Raw genomic sequence first — 21,281 nt, 5'->3', positions numbered from 1 at the left:
CAGAACCGGGCCTGGGTCACACGGGGCCTTTCTCTGCAGAGCGGAGGCTGCCGTGGAGACTAAAGTCATTGGGGTCTCCGGTGAGGGCAGCCTCCCTGAGCCGGACAGTGGGGAGCCCGTCAGCAGAAAGACTTAGGGGAACCGAGTTCCTCCCGAAACAAGGTAGGTGCTCGCGGGGGTGTAAGGTGTTCTGGGAGGAAGCCGGGGAGACGCAGATCGGAGAAGAGCGGATGGAGGGGCTGGGAGGAGGGATGTCGGCCGGGAGCCTCGAGGGGCTAAGACGCCCCTGGCTCTTCCGTAGCAAGCCTTCCAGAGAAGGGTTACCGAGATACGGAGGCCGCTAGCGGCACTGGGCCAAGTGACAATCATCTAATCCTTTTCACAAGAAGCAGGGACCCAGGACCCATGAGAGGACCTCTTTCTTTCCTCCCCGAATGCTGTAAGTGCCCATAATAGTGTAACATTTGACACACGCGGGGCGCGGCCGTGCATATTCACCGGCCAAGGCTTCTCCTGAGCACCCGCAGGTGGGCCGGGTGCGCGTTTGATGCCCGATTCGTAGCTCGGAGATGTGAGGCAAGGTGGCAAGGGCTGCAAAGCAGGCGAGCCAGGCGCCGGGTCAGGGTCAGCCTTCTGGTCCCGCCCGCACCCCTTCTGGGACATCCTCTGTCCGTCCTGCCCCCGGGGACGCAGGTGACCATCACGCTGGCCCGGCCGCTTCTCTCCGCGCGCACGATCGAGCATCTTCTCCCCGGGCCGCGCAAGGCCAGTCTCCGTGCTCCAGCCGCTGTGGCGTTGAGTGTGGCATGAATGACCCACAGAAAGTAAAGGGCGTGGGGGGCCTCGGTGAGGTGAGGCGGGTTCGCGCAGGCAACCTTGGGGTGGGGGGGTTCTGCGGAAGGCGACACGTGAGCTTGGAAGGGCAGGGAGCGTCTGTGTGCACAGGTGAGACGGCAGGTGTGCGAACTCACAGAGTCGGGGAGGGCGTGTGGTGGAGGGGATGGTGGGAATGCGGCGGAGGGAATTGTGGGAATGCGGCGAGGGGATTGTGGGAATGGGGCGAGGGGATTGTGGGAATGCGGCGGAGGGGGATTGTGGGAATGCGGCGGAGGGGGATTGTGGGAATGCGGCAGTAGGGATTGTGGGAATGCGGCGTGGGGATTGTGGGAATGCGGCGGAGGGGATTGTGGGAATGTGCAGCTCGCGACTCTGGCTGTGGAAGCTGGAACTCCTAGAGGGCTTGCAGGCGGGAGATGCTCTGCGCCTTTCCTCCGAGAGGTTGGTGAGCATCCTTTCATTTAGTCCTGGCAATACTCCTACGAGGTTGGTGCTATTATTAGCTATCCTTTAAAGATCGGGAAACTGAGGCACAGAGGTTCTAAGCAGTAGCCCAAGATGTCACTCACAGCAACAGAGAGCGTTGGAACCCAGGCAGCCCAGCCACTTGGCCACACAGCGCCTCCCCGGGCCCCTCCTGGGCCGGCTATGGTGGCTGTGAACCTGGTCCCGGGGAGATTCCTCCCAGGCTCCCTGCCCTCCCCACCCCCCGCCCCCGCAGAACAATGCTCTCCTTCCCTTACCCCCCACCGCCCAGACTGGCTCTCCCTCACATCCAGGTGTTTCCTCCCCGGCCAGAGGCAGACACGGCAGGGGAAACAGGCCTGCCCCATCCCCAGGGGACAGCTGGGAGCAGGGCCCCCATGTCCCCAGCGCCTCGGGAATCTAGAAAGTCCAAGTGGGCTTCACGGGCTGAGCTCTGCATTTCTGCTGTGGGTCCACTAATCACACGCTCTGAACCAAAGAACGGGGTGTGCTGTCGGCAAGAATGACTCTTCATGGAGCACAAAGGTCAGAACGCTGGAAATAGCATCTGTCCCCCAAACTCAGGGGGGTTGAGGCTGCACTGGTGGGAGGAGAAGGAAGTGGGTCAGTGGTGGGGAGGTCTCTTCTCCCTGTGCCAGAGTGAGGACAGGTGGGCAGCAGAGCTGCCATCTTGGGAAACTCGGTGTTTTCCTTCCCTGGTTGTAGACCTGGGGGGTTGGCTGCAGGGAGGGTGCGTGGGAGGTTCCATGTAAATAACAACCTGGCCCAGGGGCCAGCAATGGGGGGAGGTTGGGGTACTGGGGGTGGGCAGGGGATCATCAGAAGCTGGGGTCTTCATTGCTGGAACACGGGCCCTAAGCCAGGCCTCCCCAGATCCTCCTCTGGGATCCCAGAGCCTGCTTCCTTGAGCCCTTCCTGTAGCTAGAAGTCTTCCCCACCTTGTCCTGCACCAGCAGCGGGGAACCGGCTCTGGTTGGCTTCTTCCTGCCACCTTCCTCCAGCCACCTCTGTGGTTCTGTGGTGGGTCCCAGGTGTGTTTCACTCCAAGGCCATGACCAGCTGGCTTTGCACCTGCTCTGAGGACTGTTTATTGCGAATATTCTGTATTTAAGGAATGGTACCCTCTGAATCCCAGCCCAGTCATTCATCCTTTGTCTCTGATCTTGTCCCTACATAAAGAATTGTGAAGCGCCTCAAATCTCCCCCTCCTCCTAACTATTCAGTTAGCCAGCCACAATTTCGCCAGCGGAAAACATAAGACTCGAGAGTCCAAGATGGACGACTTGATGACTCATGGCGTGACAAGCACATGAGAATGCAGTCGGAACATCTCAGGCTGATACGGCCCCACTCATTCCCATGCCTCTCGCAGGTTTCCACCCAGAGCTCACCTCCTCCATGAGATCTCCCTGAGCAACCTTCTAGAAACCTCACCCCGAGCCCCGGAGCCCCACATTCCCCTCCCCGGCCTTGTCCTTACAGCACTGACTGTCAGCTAATATATGACTTAATTATCGAGTCTATCGTCCGTCCCCTGGATGCTCGCAACATAGCCAGTAAAGTCAAGTCTTTATGAGAGCAGCTGTTTTTGTCTCTTTTTTATTTAATGATTTAAATATTTATTTATAAATATTTAATATATAAATAATATAAATATTAATGATTTAAATATTTTAAATATTTAATGATTTAAATCATTTAAATGATTGCCCTATCCCCAGGACCTGGAACGGTGTCTCCCTGTATAGAAGGGGCTGAACAAAGTAATGAGTGAGTGAATCTATCTGTTTACTGGGTCCCCTGTGGAAGACCTGACTTTCCTACCTTTGTCTGCAGGATGGGATCGGGCACACACCAAGGCTCAGTAAAGGCAACATTGAAGGAACACCGGGGGGCGGGGCAGGGTTAGAGGCACCCTGCAACGACAGGGGTGCTTCTCCTGTGTGGTGGGGACCCACTCCGGGCTGCTTTCCCTGCTGCCGACACCAGCTGCTGGGAACCTCCCCGACTGGTAGCAGAGGCTGGTGTATTCCTTTCCTGTGCTGTCACGTTCTTGCGGTGACTTGGGGCAGTGGGGGAGGCACGTGAGCTGATCTCTGATGTGCCCTTTGCTCGGGCAGTGGCACAAAAGCCACAGTGGGACATTACAACCTGAGTTTGTCCAAGGTGGGACCTGAGCTGGACCCCCACACACAGGTGGCAGAGGGTGATGTCCTTCTCACCACCATGCCTGGGTTCCCTTCCCCGACACGGTCCTCTCCTTCGCCAGCATTCTGAGCACTAACACAGTCTTTGTTTCATGTGCCATTTGACCAACCAGCCGTACCCCCACAGACTTCTTTCTGCTCCCTGGCCTGAGAACGGTCAGGGACGGTGACCCTGTCCTGTCTCCCTGTGAGCGCCCAATACTCATTCATTCAAAGATATTTATCGGGGGCCTTCTACTGGTATAAGCAGCATCAGGTAATGGGGACCCAGCAGTGCATAAACAGAGTCCTGCCCTCAAGGAACATTCTAGCAGAGGCAACAAGTCCATTCACAAATGGGACTCCATGCATGGTGCCCGGGGAAGTGGAGAGGCACTCCGTAGGTGTTTGTTGACTGACTTACATGGGCACCATTGGCAACCCCAGTGCCCAGCTCACAAATACTATGCCTTTTTTTTTTTTTTTAAGATTTATTTATTTATTGGAGAGAGAGCACAAGGGCAGGAGAGGGACAGAGAGAGAGAAAAGAGCATCTTAAGCAGCCTCCCTGCTGATCGCAGAGCTGAACACGGGGCTGGGTCCCACGACCCATAAGATCAGATCATGACCCAGCGGAAACCAAGAGTCAAATGCTTAACGGACTGAGCCACCCAGGCACCCCTGAAAAGCCATTAGCTGCTCTTGGAACATTAGGACTGGAGACGCAGTGTAGCTCACAGATGGCTCACTGTCTGCCTTCAGGGGCCCCGCAGTGTCATGAATGATGCCCCAGCCAAGCTCCTGAGCACCAGGGAACACAGGTGTCTCTGCCTCTGCCCACAGGGTGGGCATGCCTGTGGGCTGTTGCCATGCAGGGAAGTGGACCCTGTCTTGCCAGATCTCCCTGTTAATTCCTTGTATGTAAAAGTTGGATTTTTATGTAAAATACGACTTCTTAAGAGTTGGCCGCAGATTCAGATCTTCTGAATCTCTGGCTTCTTCTGGGTAGGGGAGCCAGTGGCCCAGACAAGGGGTAAGGATGCTGGCTTTTCACTATAGAGTGGTTTGAATCTTCTCAATTTGCCATTGGCATGGTGGTTCATCAAAAAGTGAGTTTTATCGATCTATACTAGGCAGAGCGTGTCACTGGGGCCCCGGGCGAATCTGGGAAATGGGTTCGTTGTCTGGAACGTGTGGACACAGGTCCCTGAGAGTGTCAGTGTGCTGATCATGGGGCAGGCATGTGGCCGCTAGGGCCACAATGCTGTCCTTAGAAAATACTTAAAAAGTCAGGGCCCCAGTTCAAAGGGCGAGGACCGTGTCTCCCTCATTCATGTCTGAACGCCCACACCCTTGCCCAATTTCTGCTGCCTGGACTGGACCGTGTTCCATAGATCCTCTGATTTGCTTAGTATCATCAGTCATTCTGAACACTCCCAGGAACTAGGAAGAGAGCCATGGGGCCTCTGAGCCGCCCAACTGGAGGTTCCCTGTCTGGAACTTCCTGATCTTTTCCTGGATCTGTTTTCTCAGGCTTTGTTTCTGTATTTTACTTACAAGACAATCCCATGTGCTTATCTGGTTTCCCAGCCTTCTGGAAGAGCAGAGATGGCTGAGACACGGTTGCTGCCAACAGGGGGGAGCCCTTGTTGGAATTAGAACCGTCCCCTCTGAGCAGACACATTATAGCGAGTGCCTCTTCGCATGGATGAATTACAAAACCTCACCCTCCCCGGCAGGCTGGATTACCAAAAGGCCAAAAAAACGGTCCACCCGAAGGTAGCCCCCATTCACCCACTAAGTGCAAAGTGCACCCCCACTGCTGAGACGGGACTCATACCAAGGAGTCAGAAAGTACGAGCCATTCAGGGCAGGATGGAGGCTGCCGTCACCTGCAGGCAGCCCCTGAAGTTGTTGGCATGCAACAATGATGTGCCATGAGCCCCCATGAGATTCATCGAGAAGACCTTCAGAGACCTGTTCCGGTGCCAAAATGGGCAGGCTTCATTTCCTAAGAAATGCATGCCATCGTGAAGTGAAGAGAGGTAATGTTGATGCATTCTGAGAATGACTGGGTTCTGCTCCTTTCCATTTCCTGTCTGGGTGCAAGCTTGTCCCCTGGGGGCTCCCCCACCATCATATGGTCAACAGCCCCAAAGGACAGGAAATAGATCACAGAGGTCTGTGGAGGAGCAGGGGGGCCACAAAGCATCTCCAGCACCTGTGCCAATATTCATAAGCACCGAAGAAGCGTTTGCTGAATGAATGAGCGAGCAAATGAATGAAGAGAAAAACGGCTAAGGAGGCTTTCCGACATTGGTTGTTTACGCTTCTTACAATTTTTAATTTCCGTTAAAAATCAGCCCAGAATAGCCCCAGCTTTGCACTGTGAGTCCTGAGACACGCACATGTCTTTTAACCTATCTCTCTGTGATTTCTTTTCCTTCGAGGATGCTCAGTATTCCTTATCCATAGATTCCTGGACAGAAGCTTACCTGAGTGTTCATTTCTTTCTTTTTCACTAGCGGCAGAGGGTGCCCTGTGAGATTTGGTGGTGGGAGAAGTAGGGGTGCAGAGGGCAAGGGAGGTGGCCGTGACCTCATCCCCCCAGCTGAGATGGAGGTCTAGCCTGGTTTCGTCATTCATTAGCCATGTGATTTTGGGCAAGACACTTCACCTTTCTTCTACAGAATGTTAATTCATCATCTACTGGGTACCAGCACTGCCCAAGGAGTGGACATGCTGTGGTGAATAGACCCAGGAGGGCCCAGTGTTGGTGCAGCTCGTGTTCTAATGAATAGCCAAGATAATTAATCATGAAACAGGACAACTTCTGATACTGATAAATGCTATGAATAAAATACAAGTGTGGGCTAGAGGATCACCTGGGGTGGGTGGTGGGGTTTGTTTTAGGTAGATTGACCAGGAAAGGCCTCTCTGAGGAGGCAAAATTTTAAGTGAGTATTTAGAAGGAGCTTAGTGTGGAGAAAGGTGTTCCAGGCAGAGCCGTGTGAAGGTCCTGAGGCAGGTCTGGGAAGTGTGAGTAACACAGTGAGCCAAGAGGTGAGAGCCTCGTGAGCCAGGAGCGGGGGAGAGATGAACCTGGAGAGGTGCACTGGGGCCAAATGAGGCAAGATTTAGGCAGGGTGAGGAGTGGGGAGTTATTCTAAGATCCAAGAGAAGCCATTGGAGGGCTTTAATCAAGGACTGGGGTGTAGAGAAAAAGTGGATGCCGGGGGACGTATTGGGGGATGACCATGATCTGAGCAAGAAGTGATGATAGTTTGGTCCCCGTGCATTGGGCAGAGATTATCTTTTCATTCTTAATCACAGCTAATAGAGGGGGACCTGGAAATCCCACATCCTGGGTTGCACTTGGGAAGCTTCTCTTGGCCTCTCTGCATCACTGGGTCTGGAGTCAGGGTCTGCCCTGTCCCCACCGTGTGGTGGCTCAGATCACCCCATGTTGCCATTTCCAGCTCCTCCCCCCAGACTGGGGACATCCTGGGGTCAGCCACATGCTCTCATCCACAGTTGGATTTTCAGGTTTGCGTGTTCACAATTCCTTCAGTTTTGATGTCTACTCTCACCCACAAAAACACGCCACGAAGCCTTTTCAGAAAGAATGAGCAGCAATGAATGCTCAACACGTTCCTGTCTTTGGTGGACTTTTGGGTCCCTCATCTCCACACCAAGCCCCTTTTCAAAATTTTGTCATGAAACACCTTGACATTCTACCTGGCACTTTGGGACACCCATGTCACCCAGGGGGAGGCTGCAGCTCGAAGAGGCCAGGGATGAGCCCCACAGGTGCCCAGGAAGAGAGAGAAGGGCAATTATTTTAATAGTTTTATCATTTAAGTTACCCTGCTTTTAAGTTAACATATGCAGAGCAACGTGACAGCAGTCTTCCTAAGCTGGGTGGTGGGCTCACAGGTGTCCATTTTATTGGTAGGTTTCACGACGCTCTTGGGCACACTCTGTTCCACAATAAAAAATAAAGTCACATCATCTTGGTTGATAAAAATCTCAATTCCGAGGTACCTGGGTGGCTCAGTGGGTTAAGCCTCTGCTTTTGGCTTGGCTCATGATCTCAGGGTCCTGGGATCAAGCCCCACATCGGGCTCTCTGCTTAGTGGGGACCCTGATTCCCCCTCTCTCTGCCTACTTGTGATATCCCTCTGTGTTGAATAAATAAAGTCTTTTTTTTTTAAATCTCAATTTCTGTGAATTCCTAGCCACCCACCCCCCAGCACCATTCATTTTCACATATGTTCTCACCACCACCGCGTCTTCCTCTCAATTAATTTGTTAAAAGAGAACAGAGTATGTGTCCTTTAGAGGTTCTCAGAATCTGTATTTTCCATCCTGGTCGTATGTGTCCATGTACTCTATTTTCTGTAAATCAGCCATCCATGTAGAGGCTTGTTTGCTTTTAGAATATATAAAACATGCACAAGTTTTAAAAATTAAAATGGTCCTAAAAGGTGTCTATTGAAAGATCAGAGGCCTTCCCGGTCCCTTTCCTCAAGTGTGTTCCCAGAGGCAGTTAGTGTCACATGTGTAAATGACCTGGATCTGGTTTTATAAACCTGTGAAAACACCATCAAATGAGGAGTGCTTTTTGTTTCTTTGTTTAGTAAATTCTAGAGTTTGGTGTTAAGTATTTAAGCATATAACCACATGGTGCCAGTTACAAATTAGGGTGTGGGCTCCTCTCTTTAAAAAAAAAATAATGTACTTAAGTTTTATATACAGAGAAATCGACAGTTTTTACTATATCCTTCTATGAGTTTTTTTGTTTGGTTTTTTTTATTATTATTATTTTTTAAAGATTTTATTTATTTATTTGACAGAGACCAGAAGTGGGCAGAGAGACAGGCAGGGAGAGAGAGAGAGGGAAGCAGGCTCCTGCGAGCAGAGAGCCCGATGTGGGGCTCGATCCCAGGGCCCTGAGATCACGACCTGAGCCGAAGGCAGAGGCCTTAACCCACTGAGCCACCCAGGCGCCCCTATGAGTTTTTTTTTTTAAAGATTTTATTTATTCATTTGACAGACAGAGACCACAGGTAGGCAGAGGCAGGCAGACAGAGAGGAAGGGAAGCAGGCTCCCCGCTGAGCAGAGAGCCCGATGTGGGGCTCAATCCCAGGACCCTGAGATCATGACCTGAGCCAAAGGCAGACACTTTAACCCACTGAGCCACCCAGGCGCCCCTCCTTCTAGGAGTTTTAACACACTTGTAGACTGATGTTTCCCATCACCCTAATCAGGATACAGTCATCCCATCACCCCAGAGAGTTGCCTCTTGCCCCCTGATAGTCAACCCCTCTCCCTACCCTAACCCCTTACAACCACTGACCTATTTTCTGACCCTATAGTTTTTCCTTTTCTAGAATGCCCTATAAATGGAAACGTACAGCATGTAACCTTTTGAGTCTGGCTTCTTTTCCTCAGCATGAGATTCATACACTTTGTCGTATGTAACAATAGTTGATCTCTTTGTGTCACCGAGTATCCCACTGTATGAACTATCAGTTCGCTTGTCCATTCACCCTTGAAGGCATTAGGCGGTTTGCCGTTCAGGGCCCTTACAAACGGAGCTGGTACACATACCCATGAAGAGGTTTTCATGTGAAATTGTCATCCTTCTATACAGGATTATATATATATATATATATATATATATATATATTATACATATATATATATGTATAATATATCCTTCTATATAGTTAGGATTGAGATTTCAGGATCACATAGTAAGTGATGTTTAACTTTATGGGAGATTGCCAGACTCTTTTCCTAATGGCAGTGCTGTTTTGCGTTCCCGCCAGTAATGTGTGAGCATTTCTGTTTCTCCACATCCTCTCCACAAAGTTTTGTATTGTTGCCACTAAATTTTGGTCAATCCCAATGGTGTATGGTGGTATCTCCAGTTTTAATCTGCAATTCCCTGATGACTAATAACATGCATTTTTTTCTTGTGCTTATTTGCCATATATATATGTGTGTATATATATATATATATATATATATAATGAACTGTTTAAACAATTATTTTTCCTGCTTGGGGTTATTATTTGTTTTGTTATCATGGAGTTTTGTGAATTCTTTATATGTCCTGGATACAAGTTCTTTGTCAGATTTGTGATTTGAAAATATTTTCTCCAAGTCTGTACTTTGTCTTTTCATTTTCTTCTTCTTCTTTTTTTTTTTTAAGATTTCATTTATTTATTTGACAGATATCACAAGTAGGCAGAGAGGCAGGCAAAGAGAGAGGGAAGCAAGCTCCCCGCCGAGCAGAGATCCCAACGCAGGGCTCTTTCCCTGGATTGACCTGAGCCGAAGGCAGAGGCTTAACCCACTGAGCCACCCAGGCACCCCTGTCTTTTCATTGTCTTAAAGCTACTTTTGCAAAGCCAAAGTTTTTAATTTTGGTAAAGTCCAGCTCATCAGTTTTTCCCTTTATGATTCATGATTTTAGTATCATATCTAAGAATTCGCTCTAACCCAAGGTCATGAAGACTTACCTGTATTTTCTTCTAAACCTTTATAGTTTTACCTTTTACATTCAGACTGTGATGCATTTTAAGTTCACTTTGATTTGAGGTGTGGAATTTAAGTTGAGGTACTTTGTTGTCTTTGTGTGTGTGTGTGTGTGTGTGTGCGTGTTGATGGTTGATTGATTGTTCTAGACAACTTGTTGAAAAGACTTATCCTTCCCCTTTGACTTGTCTTTACAACTTTGTAAAAAATCAATTGGTTGGGGGCGCCTGCGTGGCTCAGTGGGTTAAGCCTCTGCCTTTGACTCGGGACATGGTCTTGGGGTCCTGGGATCGAGCCCCACGTTGGGCTCTCTGCTCAGCGGTGAGCCTGCTTCCCCCTCTCTCTCTGCCTGCCTCTCTGCCTACTTGTGATCTGTGTTAAATAAATAAATAAAATCTTTAAAAAAATCAATTGGTTGTTTCAATGTATGTCTATTTCTGGACCCCCTATTCTATTCCTTGGATTTGTGTCTAGTCCTTCACTAATAATTTTTTGGTTGTTTTTAAAATAGGGAGATGAGTCCTCAAATTTAAAAAAAAAATTTTTTTTTGGCTACTTCAGTTCTTAGAAATTTTAGAATCTGCTTATCTTCTATCTGCAACAGAAATCTGCTGATATTTTTATTGGAATTACATTAAATCTATAAATCAGTTGGAAAGAAGGGACATCTCAACTATATTGGGTCTTCCAGGTCATAAACAGTGTGTATCTCCATTTATTTCGGAGTTCTTTGATTTATTTCATCAGCATTTTGTGGTATTTGTTGTACAGATCCTACAAGTGTTTTGTTAGCTTTATTTCTCTTTTTAAGTATTTCTCACTTTTCCTTTTGGAGCTACTTTAAATGGCATTGCATTTTAAATTTTGGTTTCCAGTTGTTCCTTTCTTAGCATATAGAAATATGCCTGATGTTGTATGCTGACATTATATCCTGTGATCCTGGCAAACTCACTATTAGTTCTAGGAGATTTTTTTGGTAGATTCTTAGGGATTATATATGTACACTTATTACATGTGAATAGGGTTGTTTTATTTGCAAATACTTTTATTTCTTCCTTTCCAATATGTACACCTCTTTTCTTTTTCTACTTTTTTTTTTTCTGTCTTGTTACACTGGCTTCCAATAATATGTTGATTTGTTGAGTAGAAGTGGTGAGAGTGAATGTCCTTGCCTTTTCCTAATCTTTGAGGGGAACTATTCAGTTTTGTTTTGTTTTTTTTTTTTATTTTTATGTATGTTAGTTGAGAGGTTTTTTGGTGTAAGCCCTATATCAGATTAATGAAGTTCCCTTATAGTCCTAATGTATTCTAAGTTTTTATCATAAAATTAAAATTTGTCAAATGTTTTTACTGCCTCAACTAATAAGAACATATGGTTTTTCTTTTTTAGTCTTTAATATAACAGATTACCCTGGTTGACTTTCAGATATTGAACCAGTCTTGCATCCCTGGGATAAACCCCACCAAGTTGTTATGCATTATTCTTTTTATATATTCCTGGTCTTCGTTTGCTAATATTTTGCTCAGAATTTTTTTCATATATGTTTATAAAGGATATAGGAGTATTTTCTTTTCTTGTACTATTTTTGTCTGGTTTTGATATCAGGAGAGTGCTAGACTCCTAAAATGAGTTGGGAAGTGTTAACCCACTTATTTTATTTTGGGGGCATATGGATTACTTAGAAATGTGTTGTTCAATATTCTGGTATTTGGAGATATTCTAATTATTTTTATATTACTAATTTTATATTACTAATTTCAAATCATTGATTTAATTTCATTATGATCAGCAAACACTTTGTATAATTCAGTTATTTTAAAATTATTAAGGTTTGTTTTGTAACCAAGGGTATTGTCTATCTTGGTGAGTGTTTCATGTACACTTGAAAAGAATTCATATTCTGCTGTTGTTGTATGAGTGTTCCATGAATGCCAGTTAAATTCAGTTGGTTGATAATATTCAATTTTTCCATATATTCAGTTAGTTGATAGTATTCAGTTTTTCCATGTCCTTCTTGATTTTCTATCTGCTGGTTCTATCAGTCACTGAAAGAGTACTGTTAAAATTTCCAGCTATAATTGTGGATTTGCCCACTTGTAATTTAGTTTCATTAGTTTTGCCTTTGTGTATTTTGAAGCCCTGTTTTTAAGTGCATACATGTTTAGAATTGTTATAGCTTCTTCATAAATTGACTCTTTTATTATTATGAAATGTAATAAGAAGCTTATTCTGACAATTTTCCTTGCTCTGAAATTACTTTGTCTCGTAATAATACACCTACTTAGCATTCTTTTGATTAATATTCAAGTAGTATATATATTTTTTGTTCTTTTGCTTACCTATGATATTATATTTAAAGTAAATTTATTGTAAACAGCATAGAGTTGGTTCTGATTTTTTTTTAGTGCTGTCTATGTCTTTTAATTGGTGTGTTTAGACAGTTTACATTTAATATAACTATTAATATATTTTTATTCAGGTCTACCACTTTTATTATTCATCTTCTATTTGTTATTTCTTAGTTTTGTTGCTCTGTTAGAGGGAAGAAAGCATTAAGGATTCTTCCCATGCCCTTGGAACTATAGTTCCTCTAGTCAGAGGGAAGAATTTCCCTTTTTCAGAATTTTAGGCACCTGTTTGGCCGCCATGGCCAACCACTGTTGCTGCTATTGCTATTAAAAGATTGCCTGGGGGATATGGAAGGAGGAATTGCAAAAGAAAAAGTAAATCCCCCATCTCTTCAATCCTTTGGGGACCCTTTTTTTGATCCTCAGACCAGAAAGAGAGGCTTTTCTTCTAGCTCTTTCTGTCTGCCCTAAGTGTGGACTTGTGAGTTTCAGGCTATCTTTGTGGTCCAGACCAGGGGATAATGGGGAGGGGGGAAGTGAAGAAAACTCACTGCCAGATTGTTCATGAACTGGTTTTCTTCCCCATTCTGCCTGATACCACTTCTCAGCATCCTCAGATAGCCATGCCATGCATACCATCCAGAATTTTTAGTTTTTTTGAGTGGGAGAGTTACAACAGAGTGTACTTACTCCACGTTAACTAGAACCAGGGCCTTCAATATCACATTTTGATGTTTAGTGTTTTTTGTTTTGTTTTGTTTTTTAAGATTTTGTTTATTAGAGAGAGCGAGAGAGCAAGCATGAGAAGGTAGAAGGTCGAGGGAGAAGCAGACTCCCTGCAGAGCTGGGAGCCCAGTGCGGGACTTGATCCCAGGGCTCCAGAATCGTGACCTGAGCTGAAGGCAGTTGTTTAACCAACTGAGCCACCCAGGAGCCCTGATGTTTAGTTTTTACTGACTTTTTACAATACATCTGAGGAAATTTAGAAATACATTTTAAAAAATTAATGTGTTAGAAATGTGTTAACTGTTTTGTTACCTAGTGTTTGAGATGAATACTTCTGAAAATCTTTTTAATTCAGTAAATGTAAATATACGTCATCATTTTCATGTCTGCTTAATATTCCATTGCATGAGTAACTCTAATTTGCTTAATTGACACTCTGCCATTGGGCCTTTAAGTTTCTTCTGTTTTTCTCCTGTTATTAACAATGTTTTGACGGATATTGTTGTATACTTTCCTTATGCACTTATCCAATTATTTCCTTAGGATAAATTCCTAAGAGTGGAGTTGCTTGGACAAAAAGGATACACATTTTGAATTTTGATGTTTATTGCACTACCCTCCAGGAAAGCTATACCAATTTCTGCTCTCACCAACTGAGTACAGAGAAAATTTTCCCATATCTTCAGCAACGGTTGTTTTTATCTTTTCTAATAATTGCTAACGGTATATCACATTTTAACATCCTTCCAATGATTAGCAATCATCTAGAATTATTCCGAATACATTATATTTTTAATGCATTCAGTTCAATCAGTGATATTTTATACTTTTAATATTAATTTTTATTGTGGTAAAATATACATATCATAAAATTTTCCATTTTAACCATTTTAAAGTGTATGGATTTGGTGTCATTAAGTGCATTCACAACATTGTACAATCACCACAGTCCATTTCCAGAAATTTTTCATCATCTCTGTACCCACTGAATAATAATTCTCCTCTCCTCCTTCCCCACAAGCCCTGGTAACCTCTGTTACACTTTTCTGTCTCTGTGAATCTGCCTATTGTTAGTGCCTCATGTAAATAGAATCAAATATTTGTCCTTTTGGCCTGATGTATTTCACTTGCATGATGACTTCAAGGCTCATCTATGATGTAGCATGTGTCCAAAGTTAATTCCACTTTAAGGTTGAATAATTTTCCATCATATGGATATGCCACATTTTGTTTACCCATTCACCTGTTGATAGACCTTTGAAGTATTTCCAGTTTGGGGCATTTTGAATAATGCTGCCATGAATGCTGATATGCAAGTATCTGCTAGAGTCCCTATTTTCAGTTCTTTTGGGTATTTACCTAGGAGGGGAATTTCTGGGTCCTGTGGTAAATCTGTGTTTAAATTTATGAGGAATCACTATACTCTTTTTCCACCACAGCTGCACCATCTTGAATTCCAACCAGCAGCACACCAGGTCTAATGTTTCCATATCCTTGCCAACCCTTGCTGTCGCTTTCTTTTTTAAACAGCTGTCCCAGTGGGTGGGGAGTGATTCATCTATATTTTTAAACTATCTTTATTAGATTTTGCTATCAAGGCTAAGTTGGCTTTTTCAGAGAATCTCTCCTTCTTTATGCTTTTGAACAGTTGAAATAGCTTAACATTTTTCATTGCTGGTTTGAGAGAACTTATCAGAGGAACCATCTGAGACATATATCAACTGTTGTTTTTTTTTTTTAAGAGATTTATTTATTTATTTTAGAGCATGTGTACCAGTGGGGAAGAGGCAGAAGGAGAGAGAGAATCTCAAGCAGGCTCCACACCGAGCACAGAGCCTGATGCGGGACTCCATGTCTTGACCCTGAGATCATGACCTGAGCTGAAACCGGGAGTGGGACGCTTAACCAACTGAGCCTCCCAGGCGCCCTGACATATATTACTTTTTAAGAGCTAATTCTTTGATGGCTCTCTTTGTTTCTTCATTGGTCACTAAGAAAAGCAGTTTTCCTAATTCAATGGAGGCTTTTGTGTCATTTTTATTTCCCTAGAAAACCATGTGTGAGATACAGGGTTCATTTTTTTTTTTTTTTGCTACAAATAAACATATTACATATCATATATGTACATATGTGGCATGCATTGTGTTATCTTTTCTGATCATTGTCAATGGCATATCACATTTTAATGCTCAATTATATGATTTGTTTATATGATTATCAATAGGTTACAGTTACTCAGAGTACATTATATTTTATTCCATTAAGTATATATAACACTTATTATTCCTGATATTTTCTTATTTCTTTCTCTCTCTCTCTCTCTCTCTCTCCGAATTAGCTTTCTCAGGTGTATCTTTATTCACTTATTCTTGGATTTGGTCAGAGTTCCTCTGCTTTTCAGTTTTGAAGTTTGTTGCCCTGGGAGGCAGGCTTTGAGGAGGTTCCCCTGACTGGGGTCACGGTGGGTCAGCCAGGGGTCATGACATTCGAGAGCCGGATAGTCTGAGTTCGGTGCTCATTCCTTTACTTGCCATCTCTTTGACCTTGGGTCATTATTTAACCTCTCCGTGCTTCAATTTCCCCATCTGTAGAAGATAGTACCTACCTTATACAGTTAATATGAATGTTAAAAATTTGATTGTTTTAACATGTTTAGAAGAGTACCCAGCACACAGCCAGCACCATAGAAGAATTCCTCCAACGCTTTAGGAGCCTAGGTCCCCTAGGAGCCTCTCCGCTCCCCCAAATACACTTTCTGTACCTTCCCACCACTTAGCTAACTGCTTCTTATTTTGCAGAACCACCTCTCTGCGGAAAAACAACCACTTTACTTTCCATTCTGCTGCCTGAGACGACCACATCCTCCTCACTCACACCCCAGCCTCCCATGGAGAGCTCAGGTCAGTATGATTGGGGACAGCGGGGTCTCACAAGCCTGGTTTCATCGTGGGGAAGGCCTCCCTTGCAGGCGAGAAGGCCCCCAGGGCTGGCAGGACCACCTTCACCTTCACCCAGACCCCCAGCTCAGCTGCCCAAATGTGAGAACATCTTGAGGAGTGGACAGCCACACACCTGTATGAGACCCAGCTGCTTACAGGTCACTACGCTGGACACTGGGGATAATGTCAATGAGGGCCAAGATCTATCACCAAATGTTTGTATTTACTTAACAAAAACCTCTGTAGTGCTTATAATCTGTCAAGTAGTGATAAAGACACTTGACAAATAGTATCTCACTGAGTCTTCATAAAGACCCCATGAGATAGATGTTATCATCGACCCCATTTCGCAGAAGGAGAAAGTGAGACCCAGAGGGGAGAGGTACTGCTCCCAAGGCCACCCACAGACCGTATAGTCAAACCAGGGTTTGACCCCAGCAATCTGGGTCCAGCTCTGTGCCCTAAGTGATTTCACTGGGGGTGTCCTGTGCGTTCATCAGAAGGATCCGTGAGGTACAGTATCAATGTAATCTTCCTCGTTTCAATGAAGGGGAAACGGAGGCTCAAGTTAGGTAATTTGTGCAAAGCTACACAGCTGATAAGTGGCAGAACCACGATCAGAACCAAGGTCTGGCTCATTCCCAACCCCAGACTCTTCATGCCTTATCAGTCTGGGACACAAGGAGAGATGACCCTTCCCTCGAGATGTGTATCACCAACGGTCACCCGGGAAGTCCCACAGCACTCCTCGTGAGACGTAGACTCTGATGCCCTTAAAGACCCCCATCCAGGGAAGGAGAGGGCATGCCCAAGGCAGGTGCAGCTACTGGGTTGTTACCATCCCTCAGACATGTGTCCTTTACACACACACACACACACACACACACACACACACACACCACTGCATAGAGCCTCACACAGCCAGACGTTCCATCTGAATCAGACAAGTCCATGAATCCTGGCGCTGAGATATTTTGGGCTGTCCTTAACCAGCTGGGGTTTGCCCTGGGAGGATAGTGGTAGAGCCAGCCCCATAAAAATCTCAATATTTCAAAACCAACTTACTTTGTCCTGACTTTAATTATAACAGTAGACGCACTGTGTTTTAGGTGTTTTAGGAAGAGAGGTGCTGTGTTTTAGGAAGAGAGGTGCGCCAGTAAATTTTCTTTGGACACAAGCAGTAGAAACCCATAGGGCTAGTTTAACTACCAAAAATAAAGAATGGCCTAGCACTGAAGGACCAGCTGAAGACCCAGGCACCAGCGAGGGCGGGGAGCAGAGCGGACCCACCCCTAGGACGGGAAGAGGTAGACAGTGACCTCAGAGAACGCTCTGCGCCTTCTTTCCTGCTGGCCATCATCGGCACAAAGTTCGCCTAGAGGGAGAGAGAGTCCGTTGGCCAGCTCAGTCCTGTGCCCAAGTATGAGGAAGTAGAAAGGTATAAATTACCCTCCCAGCTTGGGCTCCGGGCTCAGACCTTTGGAGAACACTGTCCTGAGGAGTCCACCAGTGTTGAATAAACCTCCAGTCCTCCAAACTCTCCAAGTGCCCCTTGGTTCTTCCGTCAGGATCCAGTACAGGTTCCCTAACAGTGGGAATTCTCCCGAGTGGGGCATCCACACGAGGAAATGGTGCTGCTGATTACGTGTCTGGATTTTTCTTTCACTGAAACCACTGGCATTGGGTATTTGAGTCAGGACCCTGGGAACCTCAGCCCTATTCCCAACCCCGCCGATACTCTAGACCCGCACAGTCCTCCAGATTTAGAAAATGGGTCCTTTTCCTCTCCGGCAAAACTATGGGGTGGGGTCAGAAAAAAAAAAAAAAGAAAAAAGAAAAAAAAAGGTAATTTGGTAATTTGGCAGAGCAAGGCCAAAGGCCACAGCCTCACCAAGACCACAGTGAGCAGGGAGGATTGCTGGGCAGGGGAAACCACAGATACCCACCACCAAGGATATGACAGGTGACCCCCTCCCACATCAGATGGGCAGAAGGAAACATCCCAAAATTCCGAGGCTTGCTCTGGAAGCTCTGAAGGAGGGGGGTGGCGTTCATGATCAGAACTGCAGTTGTATGGGCTGTGTTCCCAAATTACAAATGTTTATAACCTTCCCCACTGTCCTAGAGCCCTAAAGGGTTCTGTCATTCTAGAGTCAAGAAGAGGGGCACCTGAAAAATTATTTATTTTAAGGGATACAAAAGAGCAGTGTGGCACAGGCACCAAAGCTGTGGTTATTTTGCCATCCCTGCAAATCTGAGCCTTTGTTCCACATGGGGGCAAGGAGGATCGGGTGTGGGATGGAAGAAAACTGTGAGCCCCATTACTCCGGCTGATGGTGTGTCTGGGTGCTGAGCCCAGATTTCAGTGACCAGCTGAGAGGCTGAGACCAGGGGATTCCCAGACGAGTCCTCGGCCCTGGTTGGAAGGGCAGTCCGTGAGGTCCAGATGGTCAATATGTCAAGGTCAGAGAAAGTTCACCCTCTGAAAACCAGGGAAACCAATGTACCCAGTGACATCCATCTGTACAGAGCTCGGGAGTCCCAAGTCTGAGTCAGAACACACACTCAAACCAACCGTGTTCCTCTCAGTTGTTTTATGGCTCACCTGACATGAGGAAAGGGACCCTGGGGTTAGTGATTTTATAGTGATTTTAGAAGAGAATGGTCCAGAAAGTGTTTGTTGGTATTTGCCATTTCCATCCCAGGGACGGGGAGCTGATTCCGATGGCTGCTATCTGGAAAGCAGAAAAGGACAATAACTTTCCAGTACTCCAGGTTGAGGGGAACATCCTTTGGAAATTACAAATTCAACCTCTTTGGTAGTAATTTTCTGGGTACCAAGTGACCCGAGTGTCCCTATAACCCTTGCATCTGGATGGACACATCTACCGCCTGCCCCGATTCCACTCCTTGGCTAAAGAAGGCTGAGGAAATACTTAGTTTGATTGTTCCACCAGCCCTCTCCATCCCAATGCCTTGGGCCTCTGTGGGTGTATTAGGAAGGGTGTCCTACTGTACAACCATGTGCAGAATGATTTGTCTTAAGGAATTTGCTCGCATTATTATGAAGGCTGACAAGTCCCAAGGCCTGCAGTTGGCAAGCTAGAGATCCAGGAGAGCCTATGGTATAGTTCCAGTCCAAAGGCAAGGAAAAAAACCAATGTCCTAGCTGGAAGGCAGTCAAGCAGGAAGAATTCCCTATTACTTGGAGGCGGGGCGGGTGTCAGCCTTTTGTTCTGTGCAGGCCTTCTCCTGATTAGATGAGGCCCACCCACGTTAGGGAGAACAGTCTGTCAATTCAGTCTAGTGCTTTAAAAACCTCATTCAAAAACACCCTCCCAGAGATACCCAGAAGAATGTTTGACCAAATATCTGGGTGTCCTGTGGCCCAGTCGAGGTGACACATAAAAAACCGTGACAAATAGGTATGGGGTGACTTCAAGACAACAAAGACAGGCCTGCTTAGAAAAGTCTTAGAAGATTTTATTCATGTCGTGGCTGGACCCCAAGAGAGTTAAAGCCATGGTGTCTGCTGCCCAGTTCCCAGGGTCACGTTTCTGAAGAAATGCATACATCTTGCAAAACAAGTGAAATACAGCAATAATAAAAATGAAACTTCTTCCCATTATGTTTTTTGAATCTCCTCCTGTCACCATGAAGCCAGGAAGGAGCCATTCTGACCCTGTGACCTTCATCCTTTATGCAGGGATGATCGGCCTCTGTGAGCATCTTGGCACCTGACTCCTTCCTTGACTAACAGCTCAATTGTCCAGAGCTCTCAGCTTAAGAGCTAAGACAGTAATTCCTACCCTAACTATCCATTAGAGTGTCCTGGGGAGCTATTAAAAAGGAAATTATTAGTCCCTACTCTCAGAGATCTGATTTAAGCTAGTTTGCTGGGGGCTGTATGTTAGTGTTTTTTTAAAGCTCTTGGGTGATTCTCCTGTGCAACCAAGATTGGGAAGGAGGGAAAAGGCAAACATCCTACAAGGACGTTTGGGAGAAATCTGATTCTGTCTGGGACCACAGGGCAACACAGAGCTGGAATGGCCTTGTGCTGCTATAGCTTCGAATGGCCTGAAATCGAAGACTGGACTTTGAACTACCTTGAGAGCTGCGACTCTGTCCAGGCACCTTTATCTGGGGCAATGGCTTTTGGTATTTGAAGCCCAGATACGCATAGATAGACATATGTTGTTCTCCCTTTTCCGGGTAAGCAGGTGACTATAAGGGGACATATAAGAGTGGAGCTTTAGGGGAAGAGCGTCCGCCAAAGGGACAGCTCTCTTCCAACAGCTCTGTGCCCTCACACAAATGCCAGCCTCATTTGTCCAGCTGTCAAATGGGACGAGAGCCTCCAAGGTCCTTCTGGGTCTGACCTCTGTGTTCGGAGAGACAATACGGCACAAGACTAAGAGCTCTTGACCTGGAACCTACGAAGCAGAACAGGGAGAACAGCATTGCCCTGCTGAGCTCCCAGGGCTCTGCTCAGAAGCCAGTGAGATGAGATTCCAGAAAATTATCTGCGCGTCCGAGGGTCTGTCAGAAAGGCTAGCTGGTACACCCGTGACCCCGATGTCAGTGGGTTAGCACAACCGACGCTTACGTCTCACATCACCATCCAGGCCGGGCTCCATCCTTCAGGGATGTGCCCTCTCATGGCACCGTCTCCTCCAACACGTCTTCCAAGGTCACCAAAGAATAGGAAGAGAGAGGTGGAGGATAATACAGAGTATTTTTTTAAAGGTTTTACGTATTTATTTGAGAGAGTGATCGAGAGCGAGCACAAGCAAGGGGAGCTGCAGACGGAGAGGGAGAAGCAGACTCCCCGCTGAGCGGGAAGCCCGAGGCGGGGCTCCATCCCTAGACCCTGAGGTCGTGACCCGAGCCGGAGGCAGATCCTTAACCCGTGGAGCCACCCAGGCGCCCCAGTGCAGAGGATTTTATGTCATACGTTGTGTCCACCGCATTCCACTAGACAGGCTCAATGCGTGACGTCCATCTAGCTGCAGGGGATTCTGGGAAATGTAGTCTTCCTGGCGACCCAGGACAAACATGAACTCGGTTTGATGAACACCTCACATTGTCTTACGACACCTCCGTAAGACTCTCTGTGTGTACGCCTTTTACGTGCTATTTAAATGTTAGATATTAATAGTAACATGATGCCTAATAGTAATCTCTCACATTCCTGGATGGAGGGGAAGGTAA

General features: G+C 46.1%; 1 protein-coding gene across 3 annotated transcripts in view; it reads left to right on the top strand.

Moving 5' to 3' along the window:
- PIK3R6 (phosphoinositide-3-kinase regulatory subunit 6) overlaps positions 1-21,281 on the top strand; it is a 51,669-nt gene continuing 30,388 nt past the window's right edge. Inside the window, exons 1-2 of one of the 3 annotated variants that reach the window (XM_032839827.1) lie at positions 1-162; positions 15,930-16,031. In XM_032839827.1, the coding sequence (XP_032695718.1) occupies positions 16,019-16,031 (13 nt within the window). In that variant the 5' untranslated portion in view covers positions 1-162; positions 15,930-16,018. Of the gene's footprint in view, positions 163-1,597; positions 1,849-5,050; positions 5,555-15,929; positions 16,032-21,281 lie in introns of those variants that run through there. The other 2 variants (XM_032839825.1, XM_032839826.1) reach the window with 2 other exon arrangements.

The sequence above is a fragment of the Lontra canadensis genome, unplaced genomic scaffold, assembly GCF_010015895.1.
Source record: "Lontra canadensis isolate GAN:19392208 unplaced genomic scaffold, GSC_riverotter_1.0 scaffold110, whole genome shotgun sequence".
Taxonomy (NCBI): Eukaryota; Metazoa; Chordata; class Mammalia; order Carnivora; family Mustelidae; genus Lontra; species Lontra canadensis.
The sequence above is the reverse complement of the archived record's forward strand: the minus strand, read 5'-3'. Positions and strand labels throughout refer to the sequence as shown.